At 39.2% G+C, this 21,288-nt stretch overlaps 1 protein-coding gene across 1 annotated transcript in view; it reads right to left on the bottom strand.

Annotated features, from left to right (window-relative positions):
- Positions 1–21,288, bottom strand: part of MCTP2 (multiple C2 and transmembrane domain containing 2) — a 299,372-nt gene that overhangs the window by 114,993 nt on the left and 163,091 nt on the right. The window contains 2 exon segments of the mRNA XM_032623883.1: positions 12,138–12,231; positions 14,928–15,114. Coding sequence (XP_032479774.1) covers positions 12,138–12,231; positions 14,928–15,114 — 281 coding nt within the window.

The following is a 21,288-nucleotide window of genomic DNA, read 5'->3' as shown; positions in this document are numbered from 1 at the left end:
ACATGCAGAAGTCTAATTTCATAAGGTTAAGTTCAAAGTTTTTATCTTAAAAAATAATGAAGCTTAACCTTTACTTCTCCCATCTCACCTCTTCTTCTTCCACCCTACCTCACACAGCCTCCAAAAGAAAAAAATTAAAAGATTAAAAAATCCTGAATCCAAAGGGGGCACACAGAAAGCTACCGCATAAGAAGTCTCTCCCCTTCTGCTGGGATTGGCAGAGGGATCCAGAGTCGAAACCGTCAGGGTCTTTAACGTTCGCAGGACATGAACACACGGCCTACCCCGGCGCACACTGGCACTTTACAAAGCGGTGTGTACTAAATTAATTGGGGGCAAAAGGACAGACATGCCTCCAACAAATGGCCAAAGAATCCCAGACCGGGGCCTAACTCAGACAGTGCTCAGGCCACTTGACCTACTGGCCTACCATTCAGGTCACTGAACCTACATCTAATTCACTGAATAACCGGGAGCTCTGAAGTACTGCAAGTCATTAGAGAGACACATGTGCAGGAGCCAGCATGAAGATGATATTTCAAAAAAGGAAGAAAAGAAGAGCAGCTGCATGGCTAAGAGTCAGTGTTAAACAGGAGATTCCATTCAGCTGACTAGTGGCCTGGACACTTAGGTGCCTGGCCAAAGCTTTTAAGTCAAGGCCATTATCTCAGTGGCCAGCAGACAGTGATCGAGCCATGGACACAGATGAATGCATTGGGGTCGTCACTTACAAATAATGGAAATGATCCCTGTCTAAATTTAGCAGAAAAGGAATTTATTAAAATAATAGCAAGCAGCTCTCAGGATCAGACCACAGATTGGAGAATCAGGCTGGAAAAATCACTGGAAACCAAAGAATGCTGAGGCACAGAATCTCAGTCAATCTCTCACCCCAGGAAAAGTCTGGCATGGCCTCTGCTTCCCAGGAAAACTGGCCCCACCGACACTTCCGACCCCGGCCCCTAAATGTAGCTGCTTCTAATATGAATTCTCCACTCCCGCTTCTTTGCCTCACTTGATGTAGATGTAAAGGGATTGCCCCTGCCTAGCAAATCCTCATGCCCTAACTTCCAGGGCTCAGAAAGGGAGTACATATTGGCTTTCCACCACATGAAAGTGGCTCTGAGCCCTTCCCCAAAACATTCGATGAGAAGCACCCCAAACCTAGAAGGGGATTCAGATGTTGAGCAGCCCAAATCAAACACACACACAAATCCATCTGCATCTGTAAAGAGTCTTGCTTCTTTAAGACATTTTACTCAGCCATCAAAAAGTGAAAAAATGCCATTTGCAGCAACATGGATGGACCTAGAGATTATCATACTAAGTGAACTGAGTCAGACAGAGAAAGACAAATATCACATGATATCACTTACTTATGGAATCTAAAAAAAAAAAAAAGGATACATTTTGTAATTTTGTTTCTAGTTGTGGCCTTTTCTTTTCTGCCTAGATAAGTTCCTTTAGCATTTGTTGTAAAGCTGGTTAAAAAGAATTTGATACAAATGAACTTATTTGCCACATATAAATAGATTCACCGCCATAGAAAACTTTGGTTACTTACACGGTTACCAAAGGTGATGGAGGTGGGGAGATAAATTCGGAATTTGGGATTAACACACTACTATATAAAACAGATAAACAACAAGGACCTACTGCATAGCACAGGAACTATATCTCATAATAACCTATAATGGAAAAGAATCTGATTCATATGTGTATAACTGAATCACTCTGCTGTACACCTGAAACTAACTCAACACTGTATATTCACTACACTTCATTTTTTTTAAAAAGGCAGTGTAAGTCTGGGACTGTGTTTCACGGGGCACAAGGTAGGGGTTGGGTGACAGTACAAAAGGTCATGACATCTCTCGAGTAACATGAAAAGAACATGAACATGAAAGAACACACATGTTCTCATCCTCAACCCAAGCTGAAACCGCTACTTAACCGTTTGTCAGACTGTTGGGAGGTGTCAGGGCTGCTCCTCCAGAGACACTGACATGCCATCCCACCAGCACTTGCTCGGGGGGAACCGTCTGACACTTGTAATGAAAGCCCGGGGGCTCCTCCACAGCGACGTGGAGAGGGTCCGGGCCTGTGCCTGCACAGGTGGGCTGAGCCCTGCCTACCCCACCCCTCTCCAGCACTCTTCCGCTATCCCAGCTAATAAGGAACAGCCTTCCTTCCAGGAACTGGGGACTTCAGTTGTGTGTCTCCAAGGAACACACTGCGCCAACTCTCTGAAGATAATTCCGTCAAAGCTCATTAAAATGCTTCATTTATTAATATTACAGTATAAACAGGCAGAGAGGAGGAAGAAGAAGCAAAGACATTAACACATTTATAGAGTAATGTATATACACTTTAGGATTGATTTCTTGCCCTTCCAAGATTCCAGATAGACAGGGACTTTCAAAAAAAATTGAAATAATGAGTATTTTTATTCAATCATGATAAAACGATCTCCCGTCACAAATGTTTCCCAAGAGTACCAAGCAAACAGTACCAGACAAAGTGACACATATACACTTGGGTCTGCACTTTTGCTCTTTGCTCCACCTGTTTTTACAGGTAAAACATCTAGATGACCTCTTCTACAGCCAGATGCCGTGTCACCTTGACACGGCTACACCACTGGTGATTCCGATTCACAGTGGGGTGGTGTTTCAGCGCCTTGCTCTCAATAGCCTTTGCTATTTTTGAACAGCACGTTAAAATTCATTTGTATTCCTTGAGTGGCAAGTGGAGGTTCCTTGCTTAAATAATTTTACCTTTATATTAGTTACAGAAGTTGAATGACAAGCAATAAAAGTATTCTAGAGGTCAAATCATTCATCCAACAAATATTTATTAAGCGCCCATTCTGCTCTTGGCACTGAACCAGGCCGGCCCCAATGTACACAGACCACCAAGTCATTACCTTCAAGGAACTCTCATAATAATTATGCTTTTCAGCAAATGTCACCTTTCCAGTGAAAACTTCATTCACATCCTCTGCCAGAGGACTAAGCTGTTCCCCTCTGTGATCTCCAACTGTATATTTTCCTTGCCCCTTTTCAACTGCACACCTGTACATCTCTGTTCTGTATTTAGCCCTGTATTTCATCGAAGGGGCCCATTGCAGGCACAACCAAGGTATGCGTGCCCCTCTCACGCCCTGTGAAGAGTTTCCTGGCCCAGTGACAGAAGGCAGCAGGGAACTTTGGGCTCTGCTGATGGGTGTTGGCTGGAGGGAGCCAGGCTCCTCCCACTCTGTGCAAAAAACGATGCTTCACGCAGGTTCTCCTTTAATCTTCACGTCCATTCTATGAGGTAAGGTATGTCTGTGCCATTTTGCAGATGAGGAAACTAAAGTTCAGAGACATTTAAGTTGGTTGGTTAAAGTCCAGAAAGATTTCACAGTGGAGGTGAATTCTAAGCAAGGTTTAGGAGGAGACTGATTCGGTTAAAAGAAATGGGTAGGTCCTTGCTGAGGAGATAGGGACAGATCGGAGCCTAACATTCATTGAGTAGATGGATAGATAGATAATAGATAGACAGACACAGATGTAGATACATATATATGCATATATACAGCTAAAGAGTGGTGATCAGGAAATATAAGATATGGGTGGATAAAGGAAGAGACTGGCTGGAAGCCTGGAAGGCCATGACTGGTGCCGTTTTTAAAATTTTTATTTCTTTTTACTTATCAAGCAGCCAGGAGCCACCAAAGACTGTCAACACAAGGGGCAAGACTTTCTAGAGGAAGGTAATTCCTGAAGCTAACTGTGGAGGATTATAGCTCAGGCTAGGGGCGGATGTGGGAGTGGGGACAACAGCCACTCCAGACTTCATTTCCAAAATCTCTCCCTTCAATTCTTGCCCCCAACCGTCTGTTGATAAACCTTACTTTTGCATATTGGAGCCAATTCCAGTGTTCATCCTGAAAATCTGTGTTCTCTGACAACTTATCCCACACCATCCATCCTGATCTATCTCCTATTTCCTAACCTTTATCAAGTTAGCATGTCTGTGCCCCATCCCTGACCAGCACACAGAGGTACGGGGCTCAGTCATGCTTCCTAACTCTGCGTGTGGAATGGCTTCTCCCTGCAATGCTCTTTCAAGCCCCGCTCCTCTCCAAAAAAAAAACAAAACAAAACAGGACCAACTAACCTCCGAGGCCTAGTTCAGGAGCATCATCTACATGGAACTTTCTCTGCCACCTGAAACTCCAGGGAGCTCCCCACTCAGTCTCCTATGATCATTAGTTTGGGCATCATAACGCCACACCGTATGATGTACCTGCTGCTCCCTTCAACAAATAATTTATGGTTTCCTAAAATGTGGACAGTACTGTGCTGGGCTGTGAGACGGACTTTAAAGAAAGAGAAAACATTGATCTCTATGCCTTCTGGACCTAACTTTCAAGTATCTCCTCCCTTCCCGAGTGGGTTGCAAGCATCTCTAATCCAAACAATGGCCTCGGTGGCCTCCTGCAGATGAGGACGGATCGCTTCACCGTGGCAGACATCCAGAGCTGGGGACAGACAGGTCTCACTTAGGACTGTGAGGTCCGCAAAGGAAGAGGACACTATTGCTGAAATGTTTTTTAACTACATTTCTGATGTTGTAATATTCTAGCACAAACAAGAACTGATGACATGAGAATTTTTCCTTCTTCTAATTCCATTCCCCTGTCACCGCTCAAGCTCCATAAAGCACCATCATCCACTGAATCTGCCTAATATCTCCCCATTTTCAGTCTTGCACCCCCAAAATCCCTGCTGTTTGCAGCCACCAGAATAAACTTGTATGTAAGTTCATCTCGGATCATATCAGTTCCCTACTTAAAAAGGTCTCTAATTTCTTCACCTGGACCCCATGTTCCTATATAATCCGGTCCCGCCTAATAACAATAGCCTCCTTGCCCCTAAGGGTCCCCTTGCTCTGTTCTCCAGCTTCACTTGCTTTTCTGTATGTCTTGGGAAAGCCCTGAAGGCTTTGGAACATGCTGTCCCCTCATTTGAAAACTGCTTTTCCTTCAGCTCTACTGTGTTAATTCCCCCCTATCCGTGACACCTCAGCTAAAACATCACTTCCTGCAGGAACACCAGTCAGGTGTCCCTTTAATGAACCTTGACACCTGTTCTTGACCTTGACAGTATCATTGTCATTAGATGCCACTGGGTTAGCAGTCACTCCATGTCAAGGCAGGGACCAATTCCTCTCCCCCACCATGTCACCAGGACCCACCACAGGCTCACACACAGAGGAGATATACTGGCTGAGTACATGAAGATCTTACTAAGAAGCCAGCCAGTAAGATCAGTTGTTAACCAATGAACTGAACTCATTCACTCACAAGGTACCAGGTAAGCTACAAACTGCTAAATCTTCAATAAACTCCCCAACTTTACATCAACTAGAGTTCATGTTCCTTGGCAGACTGCTAAAGCAGATGGCCTGCCAGGGCAGATTTGTATCATTTTTTACATGTTTTTAAAAAGTTGGTCTTGGGGCTTCCCTGGTGGCGCAGTGGTTGAGAGTCCGCCTGCCGATGCAGGGGACGCGGGTTCATGCCCCGGTCAGGGAAGATCCCACATGCCGTGGAGTGGCTGGGCCCGTGAGCCATGGCCACTGAGCCTGCGCATCCGGAGCCTGTGCTCCGCAACAGGAGCGGCCACAGCAGTGAGAGGCCCGCGTACCGCAACCAAAAAAAAAAAAAAAAAAAAAGTTGGTCTTGATTTGGGCTCATCTAGCCATGAGTTTCTCATGAAAATTAAGAGCACTGAATCACTATGGCTGAGCTTCCTAGAAATTCAATTACAGTCAACCCTTTGAAAATGGGGCATCTTTAAGAGGGGACGTATTGCTATGAATATAGCTTCAAACAGCAGACAATGAAAACAAACTAGAAAATGGACATGTGACTTAAAATTCCCAATGAACAACAACCATAGGACTATTTTATTTCTCTTTTGATACAAGCAGTCTTATGTTTCAATAAAACCCAAAACAACAGAAAACAAAGCTAGTGTTATAATTTACAGAAACTACTCAAATGTCAGTATTACAGCATATGGCTGGAATATCTCTACACTATAATATGGTATCTAACTGCGGTATTTTGGTCAACAGTTTCTCAAAACAGCACTTTTATATACAACAAAAAATTGAGCTCATAAAAGCATTTTATATCGATAAAACTATTATCCATATTATCAAAATGTGAATACAAGCACTAAACTGGTTTAAGTATGAGAATTTTCCTACCATGAAGCATGTTTTTTCTTCACCTTTATCAGGCAATAGAAACAGAAACAAAAAGAAACAAACATCATAGAGTGGTAACTATAGATTTCTAAAAGTGGTTGAAAAGCTAAAAGTGATTAGCAATGCTGATATTTCCAACATTATTTAAAATTAGAGAAATCATAAACAAAATACCAAGAAGACAATAACCTGTGAAATTCCCCAGGTCAACTGTACTCTAAAAAAATAAATTTAATAAAGAATGAGAATATCATTTATTGAGCATGTAATATGTGTCAGGTATGCTCATTTAGGTTTTAATTTAACTCTCAAAATACCCATGAGAAGCTGGAGGCTTAAGTGGACCCAAGGCTGGTATGTGGTAGAACCAAGATTTACACATCTGTTTCTATACATCTTCTATACCATAATACATGGGGGTTAAAATGAAAGGCAGCTACCATAAAAATAAAGAGCAAATAAAATGGGGAATAATTTTCATCTTCAGTGAATAAATTATTGAGCTGAAGATTAATTTACCCAAAGCATGAGTTTCAGTCTCTTGGAAAGGGATCGTGTACTTAATGAATGAATGGAGAACTTTACCAGTCATGGGAGAGCAACCCTGCGTGTGGAACAGAGAGCTCTTCCTAATGGCATTGCCAAAGAATCACTCAACTAAAAATGCCACCCAATTTTGAGCAAGGTCCTCATCCACATCAGTGATGCTCACTGCCCCCTAGAGAAGGAAGAGTAAAGTGATCACAAGCTCCCTACAGGTAGGTATGTCTGATCTGTAGTAGATGCTCAATGAACATTTCTTGTAGATCACTAGATCTACCCACCAAGGTGACTTTTCTTAAATTAAGACAAACTCAAAAAGCATTTGGAAAACTACACTGGGCTCCCTGAAAAGAAGTATGGAGTTCTTGAATTAAATGTCTTTGTTCTCCCGGATCAGGCACTGTTATGGCTCCTGACATGCTTATTTATCACATAAGACTACTTCCCCATAACCCATATTTTTTGTTTGAAAACATAGTCTTTTCCATTCCTCTGATAAAGATTCTCTAATTACAAGATTCTGTTAATTTGGTAGTTGTCTTACTCACATTGGAAACAGAGAAAGGGTCCAAGTGACAATTTTACAGCCAAGAAGTCAAAAAAATCCAGATATATTTGGAAAATTTTTGCGTTTTATGGGTGGGTTTTGTATGGCAAAACGTAACAAAAAATCGCAATGATAAAAAAGACCCCTGGAGAACAGTAACTCCAAATTGGGAGGAAAGATGGTTATTTCCAGTATTGTTCCTTTGTTGCCTCCTGATAATTCCCCAGCTTCTCATCATGACATACAGTGTATTATGACAGGAACATGAAAAATTAAGATGGGATTGTGCTATATGAAAAGAAGGGCTGTTGAGACCCACACCCTATTATGCTATGTTGTTAGAACACTTACTATCATTCTATATGGAGGTGGGCTTGCAATGCTGTTCTCCTTGCTCTTTTGCCACTGCTGGCATGATGAGGTAAAGAAAACTCTCCTAAGCTTCTATCGCCCCTATTTTATGTCAGAATACTTAACGGCTAGGGTCATCTTGGTGGTGTTAACACAGTGGAGGAATAAAGTGGAGGGAGACTAAAGAATAACCCATCCTGCCACTGGAAGATTCGTTAAGGAGAAGGGTGTTAATATATAAGAACTCTTTTAGAACAAAATTAATATACAGAAAGCTTAATTAGTAGGGAGGAAGATGTGTGAAACCCACATTTTGATTCTAAGAATATAAGAGAAGGATCACTGACTAAGTGCTGAATTTTGGCAGGTACGTTATGCAAATAGAGGCCGTGATGGTTTCAGTACTGATACACGGAAGGAGCCCCTCCGTTGTACAATTCTGGAAGCTTCCCCACAATATTCTATCAATTATAACAAGGCTATTCAGAACATTTCTCCGTGTATGCGCTGAACACAGTAAATACTTTCCTACTCTTCACTGGTGGATCTCCCAATAGGTAAGATAAGCATTGCCATTTGTACTGAAATACAATTCTAATCAGAAAACATTTCAGTTCCCTATTTTTCTGTTTACCTATTATCTACTTGATTACCTTTTTATAGCCTATGAAACAAACTCTGCATTGTTTTTGTTTGGTTTTTATTGCTTTCTTCTCAAAACAGCTGAGTTCTAAGACTAGCGGCAGCTGAGTGAAGTATGTTGGTCTCATTAAACATTACAAACAGCTGTGCTCACCTTGAGTTTCAAAGTACAATTTATCATCTGTTTTGTGAATCAAGGCTATGGCCTTGTTTACTACAGAAGAACTGACATCAGAGAGGATAACCTATTACTTAAAAATTTTAGGTTACATTGGACACAAGGTGTTTGTGAGACAAATGCTTTAATAAAAATATCTGACAGGCTTTTCTATTAGAATAACTGTGTATGGCTATCCATATCTCATATTGGCTGTAGAGAACATTAAAATATCTTTCACCAATTTTAGAGGGATGGACTGCAAGAGAAGTTAATTACCTCCAATTCTTTAAAATAAAAAGTCTTCTCACTTATATACAAACAAATGTCAGATACACACACAAAAATGCCAAACTATATATAAATTTAAATTTATTAATTCTAAGGTAGGTTCAATCACACAATAGATAAGCATATTTAGAAAAGAATGAATTAGTTTCAAAAATAATAAATTATCTTTTCTACACATAGAACACTGAAGCCTTTATCTTTTATAAATATCTTAATATTGGTAACATATCTAGATTTAGGTTATTAATATCTTATATCATTTGGAAAGCTACACTAATTTTTTTCTTTATATAAAAAAGTTAAATTTTTAATTGCAAAGAAGTTCACCTTAGTGCGTGTATATATATAATCTATATATATGATATATATTATTCCAATATTCTAAAGTACTAGCAAAGTAATGAGGATTCAATGTCCCCCAAGTTTAATTTATTTTTATGGCTACATAATCATAACATCAATAACCACTCATGAGGAATATCCACCTAACTTTGATCCGATTAGCATAAGTGACTGATATTTTCTTTTTCTAATTGCTACTTGCAAATATATAGATAACTTTAAAATTGGCAAACCACTGATCGCAGGGCTGCCCAGTGCTTTCATTTCTCCTCTAGGACAAAAGGTCCCTGCACTCTGCAAACCGTAACCTTCACCTCCGTATGGACCACTGCCAAGATTTGCTCCCATGGACTTTTGTTTTATCAGAGTCCCTGAATCTAACTTGAAGCATCAGTTATTATGGTTATTTGGTATTGTTTTCAAGAAACAAACAATTACAGAAAAAAAAAAAAAACACAAAACTATCATGAAAAAATGTAGGAATGTTGGAATGTTGCCTTTCGCGCTGTCTAAAACGACCACCATTCTTTGCGAATGTGCCTGGTTATTCAGAGTAAATGCAGTTCTTTTTAATTTGCAGGAGTGAATACTTTGTTCCCTGAGCAAGTGCGATGAAACACTCAGTTATAAGGCAAGGCTGACTGGAAAATGCTGGGTATAAATAGTTATTCCTTAAATGTTTCCGGCACTGGCAATGATGAGTACCTCTTCTGATCCATGATCAAGTGAAGCTGGCATTTTTTTTTCTGCATATCAAGTGAATTGGTAACAATAATAACAGCAATAATGTATGAGTCGCCACTATATGATGTGATCGCTAACATTTCGGAGGCATTAATTACATCTCTACTGCTACCTCACAGCAACCTGAATCCACTTCTTTTTTCACATAGAAAAGTTACTTTACAACTCTCTGGACTAGGTCCACTTTGTTGCCCTAAAGCAACACCTTGGTTTGGAAGAGACTGGATGAGGCTACCAACCTATAAAGAACATTAGACTGTGAAATTTGATTCTAAGAATAAAGATCGATATGGTCTAAAGACATGCTTAGCTAATGACAAGGATCTTTGCTTCAATTCAGAAGAGTGATGATTTTCTCATAAATAATACAGATATAGTAAAACACCAGGGCATTTAGCTAAATCGCTTAGCATTATTTAGCTTCTAACCACTGCTTTTTGTTAATGGAATCCTCAGGTACTCACCACCTTCATCCACTCCAAAACTATCTACTGAATATCTTGAATATAAAGAAAATGACAAAATGGTAGCATTTTGCCCCAAAATTATTCTTCTGAAAAGTGGGTTTTGCCTTATCATCTGATCTTTATAAAAACTTCCATTTTCCAGGTTTCTCTCCTATACACTTTAATAGTCAAAGTACTCTTTGGAGAATTCACATTGGCCTGAAACAACCTCCATCAATACTAGTTTTGGGGGTGCTTTATGGAAGTCACCTGATAGGAAGCATAAAAATAAGGTAAGTTTTTAAAAAGTATTTCCACATATGGATGTAGTTGTACACAAGCCTTTTTAAAAAACGTTTAATGCATTTCAATTAGTTCCTGGCGAACACAAAATATACAACTACAGAAAGAATATTTGAAAATACTGCTTGAAAGCATAAATGAGTTCTTGGCGCCTGAGACAACGTTTACTGAGACATCAACAATCACAGATTCAAACAGTGTTGTATCTAAACACTGAGATGGAAGTAAAACACAATTTGCTCTGGAAAACTGGTCGATAACTCTACATGTGCTTTAGTGATGAAAAAACTACTGTCAAAGGCACATGAAACGTCTGAATTAAGCATTTTCATAAACTGTAAGTTTCAGAAGGAAAATTTCTAAATCAATCTAAGACTATATAAACATTTGCAAGTAAACTGATGAATATTACAAGTCATTACTGAAGTATTTCATCCACAACCCTGAGAATTTATATATCCATATTGGCTGAAAAAGCATTTTTGGATATTCTCACTAGGCATTTCCTTAAAATTGAGATCACCTTATTTGGGGGGCTTACAGAGTAGTGATTTCCATTGGTTCATTTTTTGAAGGAGGTTGAGGAGAACTCTTTTTTTTTTTAAACTAAGTTCATATATCCCATCATGTTTGTAATATAAAGTGCTTCTAATTAACATTCTCTTTTCCAGAGTTTGAGCTACCTCAAACTCAGAAGTTCAGAGGTTACACAAATATAGAGAGTAGACCACATTCTAAAATTATGATATAACAACAACAAAAATGCACTACTGCATTAATAGATAGATCCATGTTGTGTAATAGTCTTCATATTCATCAATTTACTTGGTAAATAGCATCTGTCATATAGGTGCTTAAATTGTTAGTCAGTACAAGGGGGTAATTCGGCAATGAGTGGAGACGCATCCTCTGATCAGACCCTGGAACGTTTGGATTACTCTCCTCCATAGTCAAGCATAATTCAGCACAAAGCATGTCAGTTCCAGCCTCTGTCTATAAGTTCCAGGTAGTGAAGCACCGAGAGAAATTTTGTATAAAACAATGGCAATGGCAAAGTGGTTCCATGGCCAAGACTTTGGCTACTGTTACAGAGAAGTGCCAGCCAGCCAGATTTAGGACCCCATGTACTGCACCCTGTGAAGAAGAAAACACTGTCTACACACAGTGCTGCAAGAAGTCAAATCTGCCTTCTGAGGACCTGTAGAAAAGCTTGACCAAACATTTAACAAATAAAGAAGTCACGACATGAATCATCCGCAAATATATGTGAAAGCTAAATGGACTAGCACATTATCTAATCGTAGGAAAATTACTTGAAAAAGATAATTTTGCGAAAAATGTGAAGTGAGAGAACTTGTCTGCACCTTTTTTTCTTCTGTGACTCTGACTGAAAGAGTATGATTGCTCTGTACATGCTTCTACTTAGTAAAACATTTCACTCTGCCACCAGATCACTTCAAAGCAGGAAATAAATAAAAATGAATAAAAAGATGAAAATTTTCTATACCTGAGAAATCTGCTGCTAAAAGATCTACCGCCTTTAAAACCTTCACTTGTAAAATGCCGACGTCCTTCATATTTTTCAGGGAGTTCTGTAAGCTCTGGGGGGGGGGGGGAGAAAAGTAGATCACAAATGAACATAGCTTTCTAATATACTGTTTAATGCCAAAAAGTCCCTATAGGAAGTACCTCCTAGATTTATCATCATCTTTCTCATGCAATGCTAAGAAAAGTTCCAATGTGCATTGCATCAGTCAACAGGAAACTTAGACATTTGCAGCAACCAGATTAAAAGTGACTGAGAATTAATTAACTCCCCTTTCAAAATAAACAAATTACAAAGCACATGCAATCTACTTTTAACATCACCCCCTGGCGATAGTACAGACATCCCACCAGGAAAATGGGAGTAGAACTACATTCATTCTCTTTTCCCCCCTTTCTCTTTAATGAAACTTTTAAATCATCCGAAAAGGCAACATTATTCTGACCTAGTTAGAACAAACTGTATGGATATCAGAGGACTAAACTTGGATCCTCTATAGATACTTATTACTACCAGAAAGAGAGTAGGGATGGAAATGGAATGAATTTTCTAGTCCATGTTACAGCCAGCTCATTAGAGACTGAGCATCTAGTACTGCTCTGTAATCACATTTACTTTCATTTTTAGTTTGCATGTGCCAAAGCTCTAATATATCTACTGATAATTCTTAAGCATGTATAGAAATATTTAGATGTCTATGCACATTGCATTCTTTAGAAATTGTGCATGAGATAAGAGATAAGCAAATAAATGCTCTTTGCTTGCCTCCAAAACACGTTTGCTGAAAAAGATGCTGCTTTCAAACCTTTGGATACAGTATTTCCGTCATCATTAGATAACTGAAAACCTGTGATAAGTGGACCCCAGGGATTTATGGAAGGGTAGTAAAATCCTTGTTATTTAGGCATTTCAGGAAAGAATAACAAAAGCTTAATAATAGCTAAGGTTTGCCTAACGTAAACCTTAGGAAGCACCATTCCTAAGAACTTTTGGAAGTTGTTTCTTCAAACAGTATTTTCAATCTTAAAAAAAACAAACAGAAAAAAAAAACTAGTGTTTAAGCTAAAATGGAAACATCTGAGATAAAGTACTTTCATAATTTAGAGGCAAGATGCCTTTGAAGATTATCTATTCTTAAAACCTAAAACACAAATCCAGGGGTCTGCAATTTGTGTCTTGTAACACAGTATCTTTCCCTCTAGCATGCTGGTCAGCTCCTTAGCTACAAAAAAAAAAAATAAAATAAAATGGTATTTTTATTTTGATTACTGGCTCTTCAAATCTCTTTTCAATGAGTATTCCTCGAATCCTGAGACATTATTCAAGGCCGTCATTATGATCTCACCTAATGTCACCTTATAAATGCATGACAGTCCTCATGAATTTGGTAAATTGTGCCATTTATCCGTGGAAAAGTTTGGGGAAGTGTTTTATTTTCACTTGCTTAACTAAAGTCATCAAAGAGAATATTAAAAGTGGATTTTGTCAAAACTTCTTTAGAGTACATCTACCTTGCATGCAGAATCTTGTGTTGTCATTAAGATGTGTGGCTAGGCTTTGTACTCCTGAAGATAAAGGTTTATTCAATTAATCAATACGCCTGCACAGTGAAGGAGTCTGGAGGCACTAAAGTTTATGCTGAGAATAATATTCCCATTAAATAGGTATTCATCTTTGCTTCACTTCCATGCCACTTTCCTAAAACGTGCCTTTCGTGTGTGTGGCAATAAAATAAATGTATTGATTCACAAAGAAGATGGAATAAAACGAGAATGCAAATAAAGACACCTAGAAAGCCAGAGCACAAAAAATAATGACAAGGACAAAGCCATTTGATTTAAAAATGCTGAGTGGACTTTTAAGCAAATTGCAAGTACTTAGGCAAAAATCACAAACTGCTCTTATCCAGGGTAGTATGGGATAAGTCTTTCATGCCTGTCTGCAGCTTGGCTTTGTTTTATGAGGCACAAGTGCTTTCTCACTTGATCTTAAGAGGTTCTAGAAAAGTATCTACAACATGGCAAACATTAATATTTGTTTTTTTTTAAAAAGCAGCCTTTGTGAACTTATATTAAAATTCCTAAAAATGATACAAATGAACTTACTTACAAAATAGAAACAGACTCACAGACTTGGAAAACAAACTTATGGTTACCAAAGGGAAAACGTGGTGGGGAGAAATAAATTAGGAGTTTGGGATTAACATATACACACTGCTATATATAAAAAACAGAAAATCAACAAGGACCTACTATATAGCACAGGGAACTATACTCAATATTCTGTAGTAACCTATATGGGAAAAGAATCTGAAAAAGAATGGATATATGTGTACGTATAACTGAATCACTTAGCTGTACACCTAAAACTAACACAACATTGCAAATCAACTATATTCCAAAATAAAAATTAAAAAAATGAAATAAAATTCTTATTTACATATACAGACATGCTAAACAACCTTTTGCCCCCTTGAGGATTTCAATTTTCTCCAAAGAGATCCAGGATACTAAAAAATCAAATACCTTTTTTTTGGCTTTTAAAATAGGAAGGCAGACTCTATAATCTACTGTCACCTTCTCACTAATGCATTAACCTCTAGGGTTGATGTCTTGTTTTAGGAGACATACCATTAAACTTTGGACAAAGATCTCTTTGGAGGCAGTTTTTCAATTCATAGACTTTGTTTCAACTTAGAAGTGGGGGTGGGTGCGGGGGTCGGGACGGGGTGTAGCAAGGCAAAACACTCACGAATCGCTGGGCCATCTGCTTTCTCTCGCTGGGATCTGCCAAGGGGCACACACACAGATCTGAGACGGAGACTCCCGCGCAGGGCGTGAGGGTGACCACCATCAAGAGTGTCCCCAGGCAGCTCTCCAGAGGCAGCTCCAGGCAGTTGGCTTGCTTCAGTGGGAGGGCTGAGATATCCACTTTACACCTGGAGAAGTTGCAGGAATCAGAGACAGAAAAGAGATTAACGCGTGGCAGCTGCTGAACCTCCAAAGCACCTGATTTTCATTTCATCCTCCCCACGAAACCTCACGCTGTCTGGGCATGGGCGATTCCAGTTACTAGAATCCAGCGATTCCAGTTACTAGAAGAGGTGGCAATTAGAGCTTTTGCATGTAATAAATTCATCAAGTATTTCTACTGGAGACACATTTATATATGGGCTGGTTGAGTAGTGAAGGTTGCAAGGGCTCCCCTGGCTGGTAACACTCCATCCCAGCCTAACACACCCTGAATGAAGGAGAGAAAGTGATCAAGAAAAACAAAGAAAAGGCAGCGTGGAGAAAGTGGCAAATGAACCTGAGAAGCAGCAGATCTTTGACAAATAAGGTCTGCAGAGAAACGATGAGATCAAGAACTAGGAAGAAAACAGTTTCAAAGTTTCAACACTATGGATGCCGGCTCTAGAAGGCTGCTCTGGGCTGCTCTTGGCTGGTCTTCTACCGGCAAAGAGAATAAGAGACATTGGTTCAAAAAAAAAAAGAAGAAAAGATAGGAGCTTTGCAAGCGAGAGAGGGTTAATGGAGAAACCACTTTCTTCTAGATTAATGCCGACTGGCCAGTTTTTATTTAAAGAAATGTGTTAAGGTGTTTTCCTAATAGGCATAGTTCCACAGGATTTCCCCAGGTGGGTTTCTGTTAGACAAATGGAGCGTGAAGTGCTACTGATTGATCCCATTTTGGCGGCACTGCCAGAAAAGGCTGCACCCATCTGCTATAAATTGCATGTTTTCTGCCTCTTAACAGTCAATGTTCTGGCGATGTTGAAAACCTCAAACACATTTAAATACAGAAGCAAACACCCATAAGGGGGGTGCTGAGGTGCTAAGCCATTTATTTGCTTTGACACGAAAAGTCTGGGATTGCCTGGACCACACTTGCTTTGTTTATGTGCAGATAGGTGAGGTAGGCAGGGCTGAGCGGAGTGAGGGAGGGTAGTGTGTGTTTTTCATTCTCATTTGCCATCTCTAGTTTTTGAATAAGATGACTATTCAAGACGTTATTTAAAAATGGAAGCACGGCCTCAGAATGTCTGACAGGAATGGATTCTTACACTTAATCATCAACGGACTTTGTAAGTTTGCAGATAATAGGAAATAGGTAAACTTACTTTATATATAAAGCAAAGACAATTTTGAGCCACATGGATATGGAAAAAGTTCCAGTTTAATAAATTTAAAAGAAAGCTTGCAATCCCTTCCCCCCAAAACATCAATATAAAGGTCTATACCAGCTTTTACCACAGAAAATATTTTAATAGTGATATGTACCTATAAAATTAAATATATGTGGGTATTTACTTCCTAATTACCAAAAGTGATTCCAGTTTCCAGAAGAGGTGGCAATTAGAGCTTTTGCATGTAATAAATTCATCAAGTATTTCTACTGGAAAAACATATATATATATATATTTTTTTAATAACCCTCTATGACTTGAATCAAATTTTTTTTTTCTGTGCAATACGGGATATTTCAAAGTTAAAGTTCACTACTGTGAAAAGAGGGGTTAGTAAATATTTCATAAGTATGTAAATGGGGAATTAATTTTGCTTGGAAAGAAAGAAATGTCAAGTGCTTTAACTGTGCCATTTCTATAAAACTAAGTACCCGCAAATTCTGAACAAGTATAGCAGTAGTTCATCTGCTTAGGAATACTTTGCTAAGCATTATTTTCCACTGTTATATACACTTTCATTTAATAAACCTCTTTTCTTACGGAAAGACGAATGATCCGAATTTGTAAGACTTTTCTCTAACTAACTTCATTAGTCCAAAGTAGCAATAACCTATTTATGACACATTCATTTTAATATCATTAATAATGGCAGTTTTGTCCTTTGAAGTTTACCTTTTTGTTGTGGTGGTGGTTTTATTTATCTTCTGAACAAAGGAAAAGTTAGAGGATCTCTGAGAGCAAATAATGTTTGGGAGTCAAAAATGATGTATAATGAGGAAATAATATTTTTTTTCCTTGGATAATTCAAAATGGACCTGACAGTAATTCTAAAAAAGTCATCTAAAAAGACTGTAAGCCATATTAGCATATTTACAGTAACTTTGCACACTCTCCTCCTGACTGTCTAAAGGCACAGCTTACTTGAACAGAGCAGTTTATTAACTTAAACAAGTGTGAATCACATCCCAGATGAAATGCAAACTAAATATTGAATTTTGTCTCAGAAATTACACATTTTCACAAACTTTTCAGTCATTTCTGCCCACCGTGAAACTTTTCCACCTATCCCAGTTTTAAAGATTATTTTGATAACGAAGAAAGAAACCCTGCACAAAACATAGCCTTGCCTATTTTAGATAAAAGAGCCCCATAAACACCAGATGGGGGATTTCAGGACAAACTTAATGGATTCTACATTCCCAGTTAACTAATGAGTGAATTCAACCAAATACTTACTTTTCCTTTCTTAGTGACTTGAAAGAGCAAATTAAATTGATACATAGGCATCAGGCCAATCAAAATTAAACCTTGATCCTTCTGCACATAGATTATGACCCAGTTTCTTAGGGTCCCTGCCCCATCATATGAATTCACTGATTCTTGAAACACTGATGTCTTTAGTCTTATGAATTAATGTAAAGCTACCTTCTCCCTAGTGTTAATTGCCCGCTCTAAGGATGACTTTCTATAAACTTTCTAGAACTGAACTGCTCTATCCACCTGGCTTCCCCATTCATTTTCACATTCTGGAAGACAGAAGGAAAGATGGGAGTAAGAAGAAATGAATCTCATACAAAACCCTTTCCTCCAGGCCTCCCATTTTTCTCTGTTTCAACCTCAGTCCCCATGGCTTCAGCTCATCCTCACATCTGAAGGAGAACCAGAATGTTCGGGAGGTTAGCCAGAGGCTGAAGAAATATTTACATTAACCCCAAGCTAGGAACTAGCTTGTATGATCAGCAAAAGCAGTAGAAGAAAAAAAAAAAAATTAAGGACTTTTCTTCCAGAATTTCAGAATACTTTTACCACAATACTCACTGAATCTTCTAAAGAAAGGTTAAGTATCGTATGAACTAAATGGCTTTCTTTAGGCTCAAGTAAAGATAAATACTCTAAAATCTTTAAGATATAATCATTCTGAAATATATTCATCAAAGACATGTTTAATATAAAAAATCTTGAAAGGAGACTCTGGGCTGTTTCCTTAATTTTCTATAGGGTACCAGATTCTACCCTGAGAAAGTACGAAATAATTTGGTCAGTCTCTTCATTTTTTCTCGTTGCTACTGAAGCACTACAGAATCTGCTGTTCTTTCCCAAGGCTTTCTGTTAACTGTTTAGTTACCAGTTCTGGGAAAAGTGCAGGGTTGGCCCCTAAGAATGCCTAGGAGAAGAGATCCAGCCCAGCTTCCTGGGCAAATCAAAACACCTCCTCCTCCCTTCCTTCTCGTTCTTATAAACAATACTTGCTCACTCATTGATTCCAGAATTTTACAGGTGTTGTTATATATTCTCTTTCTCTTCCATTTTGTATCACCTAAGTTTCTTCCCAAGCTCTACCCAAATGGCAACCTTGTATGAGCACTGATGAAAACTGAGCTTACTACTAGGGATGCAAATTTTCCTTGAAAAATAAACTCAGTTTTCAGATATGTGGTTTAAAGGGCTCTCATAATGAGTGTTCCAATGATCATTAAAAACCACACCAACATTAATAAGTGATAGGCACTAAGACCATTTTTTCTGTGAAGGGCAAGACAGTAAATATGTTTTTAGTTTGTTGGCTACCTGGTCTCTTGCAACTACTCAACTCTCTTCTTGTAGCATGAAAGCAGTAATAGACAATGTACACAAATGAACAAGGCTGTTTTCCAATAAAACTTTACTCAAAAGCAAGCAGCCATCTGCATTTGGCCCATGGGCCCTAGTTTGCTGGCCCCTAACCTGGAGAAATGCCAGTCATTCCGCTGTGGTGAATTATAGCAATGGAAGTATTTAAAATTTTTTTCCCAGGTTGGTAGCTGACAGTACAAACGCATTGATAAAGGTATCAAGAAATACTGGCCTAAGAGTAATTTAAAAGAAAAAATAACTTTTAACTCACCATGGCCCATGAGACTCCGGCCAACATATCTAAAGACACGTTTGTTAACAAAAACCGATAAAGCAATAAAACTTATAAAACTGTTCTTCTATCTGAGGAAACAATGTGGAAAACACGTGCTCAGGGCATCCACGTAAAACACATGAGTAATGAGCACTAGCAAATTAGGTCTATTCCCGTGGCATCATGTGTGACTCCACAGGCAAGGGGGGTGACCGTGTTTGGACCATCATTCAGCAGGTGCTACACACTGGCCCTTAGGTGACCAGGAAATCCTCATTCCGAAGTCAGAACTTAGACCATTCAGTCCGAAAGAGCTCCACTACGATAACAAGCCTTGCGTCAGGAACATAAAGTAGCAGAGCACTAATGCATCTGTGTCTAGCCAGGAGCTGTTGCTATTCATCTGCAGGTCATGGAATCCGATGGTTTTGTGACCTCACTCCTGCCTTCCTCTCTAGTTTGATCGCATGACATCACCCACCCTTCTCGTTCCTTTCCAGTTTCTCAGAATGTGTTCTCCCTCCTCTCTAAGCCTTTGTCCATGTGGTCCCATCTTCCTGGAAAGTTCTTCCTCCTTGTCAGGCTAACCACCACTCATGTTACAGGTCTCAGCTTAGACTCTCTTCTTCCAGGAAGCTGCCCTTCCACCCCCAAGACGCTGCCCACAACCTAGTGCCTGAGGACAGGATCCACCTCTGAACCCCCAGCACTTGGCAGGATGTCTGATACACGACATGCTCTACATTTGTTGAATAAAATGAACGAACGGACAAATGCATCCCAGTGGCAAAATAAAATTCCAAGTCAAAAACTCCAAATTATAAAGTCAGTGGTTTTTTTTTTTTTTGTTAACCAACTAAATATTCTGTAGTGTCTATTTCCTCCCCTATCTAAAAAAAGAAGGGGAAATAAATATATGTACTAGGTGCCTCCCAGATTGAAAAGTCTGCGGTTCTATTCACCTGGAGGAAACAACGACTAAATTACTTTTTTTTTTTCCTCTGCAAGCTTTTTTTTTTTTTTCTCTGCATATATTAAAGCCAGCCCCTCTGGCCCACAGGCAGTTAATGTGCTGATTTAGCGTTGTTTCTGACCTCCTGTTCCTGTCTTTCTCCATTAATCCCACCGCATTTTAATGTTTTAATTCAACACATAATTTTACCATATCAGTCAGCCAAACCTGCTTAAGTTCCACTTGCCATGATAGCTTTTAACCTCTTATTCATTACCATAATTCTATGCTTTATATTATAGACTGGTCAGCTTTTCACTTAAATGCAAGGGGAAGAAAAGAGTGCTAGAGTTTTAAAAGCTGTACATCTCAGAGGCTAAGGAAGGCGGTGAACAGGAAGAAAATGGTGGCTGCGTCATGCCTGGCTGTAAAAGCAGATCAGCGACATGGGGTGCAGACTGTCCAAAGAAATCCTCTAGCCCTGATTCCCCTCTGCACCACAGTCACCAGTAAACTTGTAGCACGTCAGAGCCACTTTCTGAGGCACCGCGTGGGGCTGAGGATTGGCTCTGAGGCAGCCCAGTTAAAATGAACTTGTGCATTCTCATTTTTAAGTTTCCAAACTAAATTAAGTCTAGAATATTCTGTGACAAATTAATCTCCGGAATCACAGGGAAATGTAAAATATACTTTAAGAAAATGATACGATCATGTTGAAATGGTACAGGTTGACAAGGGGGTTAATCTGTATTTCTACTCTTGCCATTTTGTTTAAAAGTTGGGGCAGGTTATATTTAGCTTTATTTCTTACTCCTCCCTAAAAATTCTGTCTCTAGACCACCGATGGACTCAAAAGACTGGATTATTTTGGTCCATGAATAAACAGCTGAATTAGTAGGCACCCTGGTCTGGGAGGGCTGTTGGATTTTCCCAAGCACCTTCATCTTACCAGCCCTGACTTCCTCAGGAGTTACCTGTGGCTCAGTGGAAGCCCACAGGTGGACCATGACACAAGGGATTTCAGAAAGTTCCCCGTGACTCAGGAGAGCCTGGAGGAGGCTGGCTACCAGGCGGGGGTGGGCCATGC

The sequence above is a fragment of the Phocoena sinus genome, chromosome 2 (genome assembly GCF_008692025.1).
Source record: "Phocoena sinus isolate mPhoSin1 chromosome 2, mPhoSin1.pri, whole genome shotgun sequence".
NCBI lineage: Eukaryota > Metazoa > Chordata > Mammalia > Artiodactyla > Phocoenidae > Phocoena > Phocoena sinus.
Note: the sequence above shows the minus strand (reverse complement) of the source record. Positions and strands in the feature narration are given on the sequence as shown.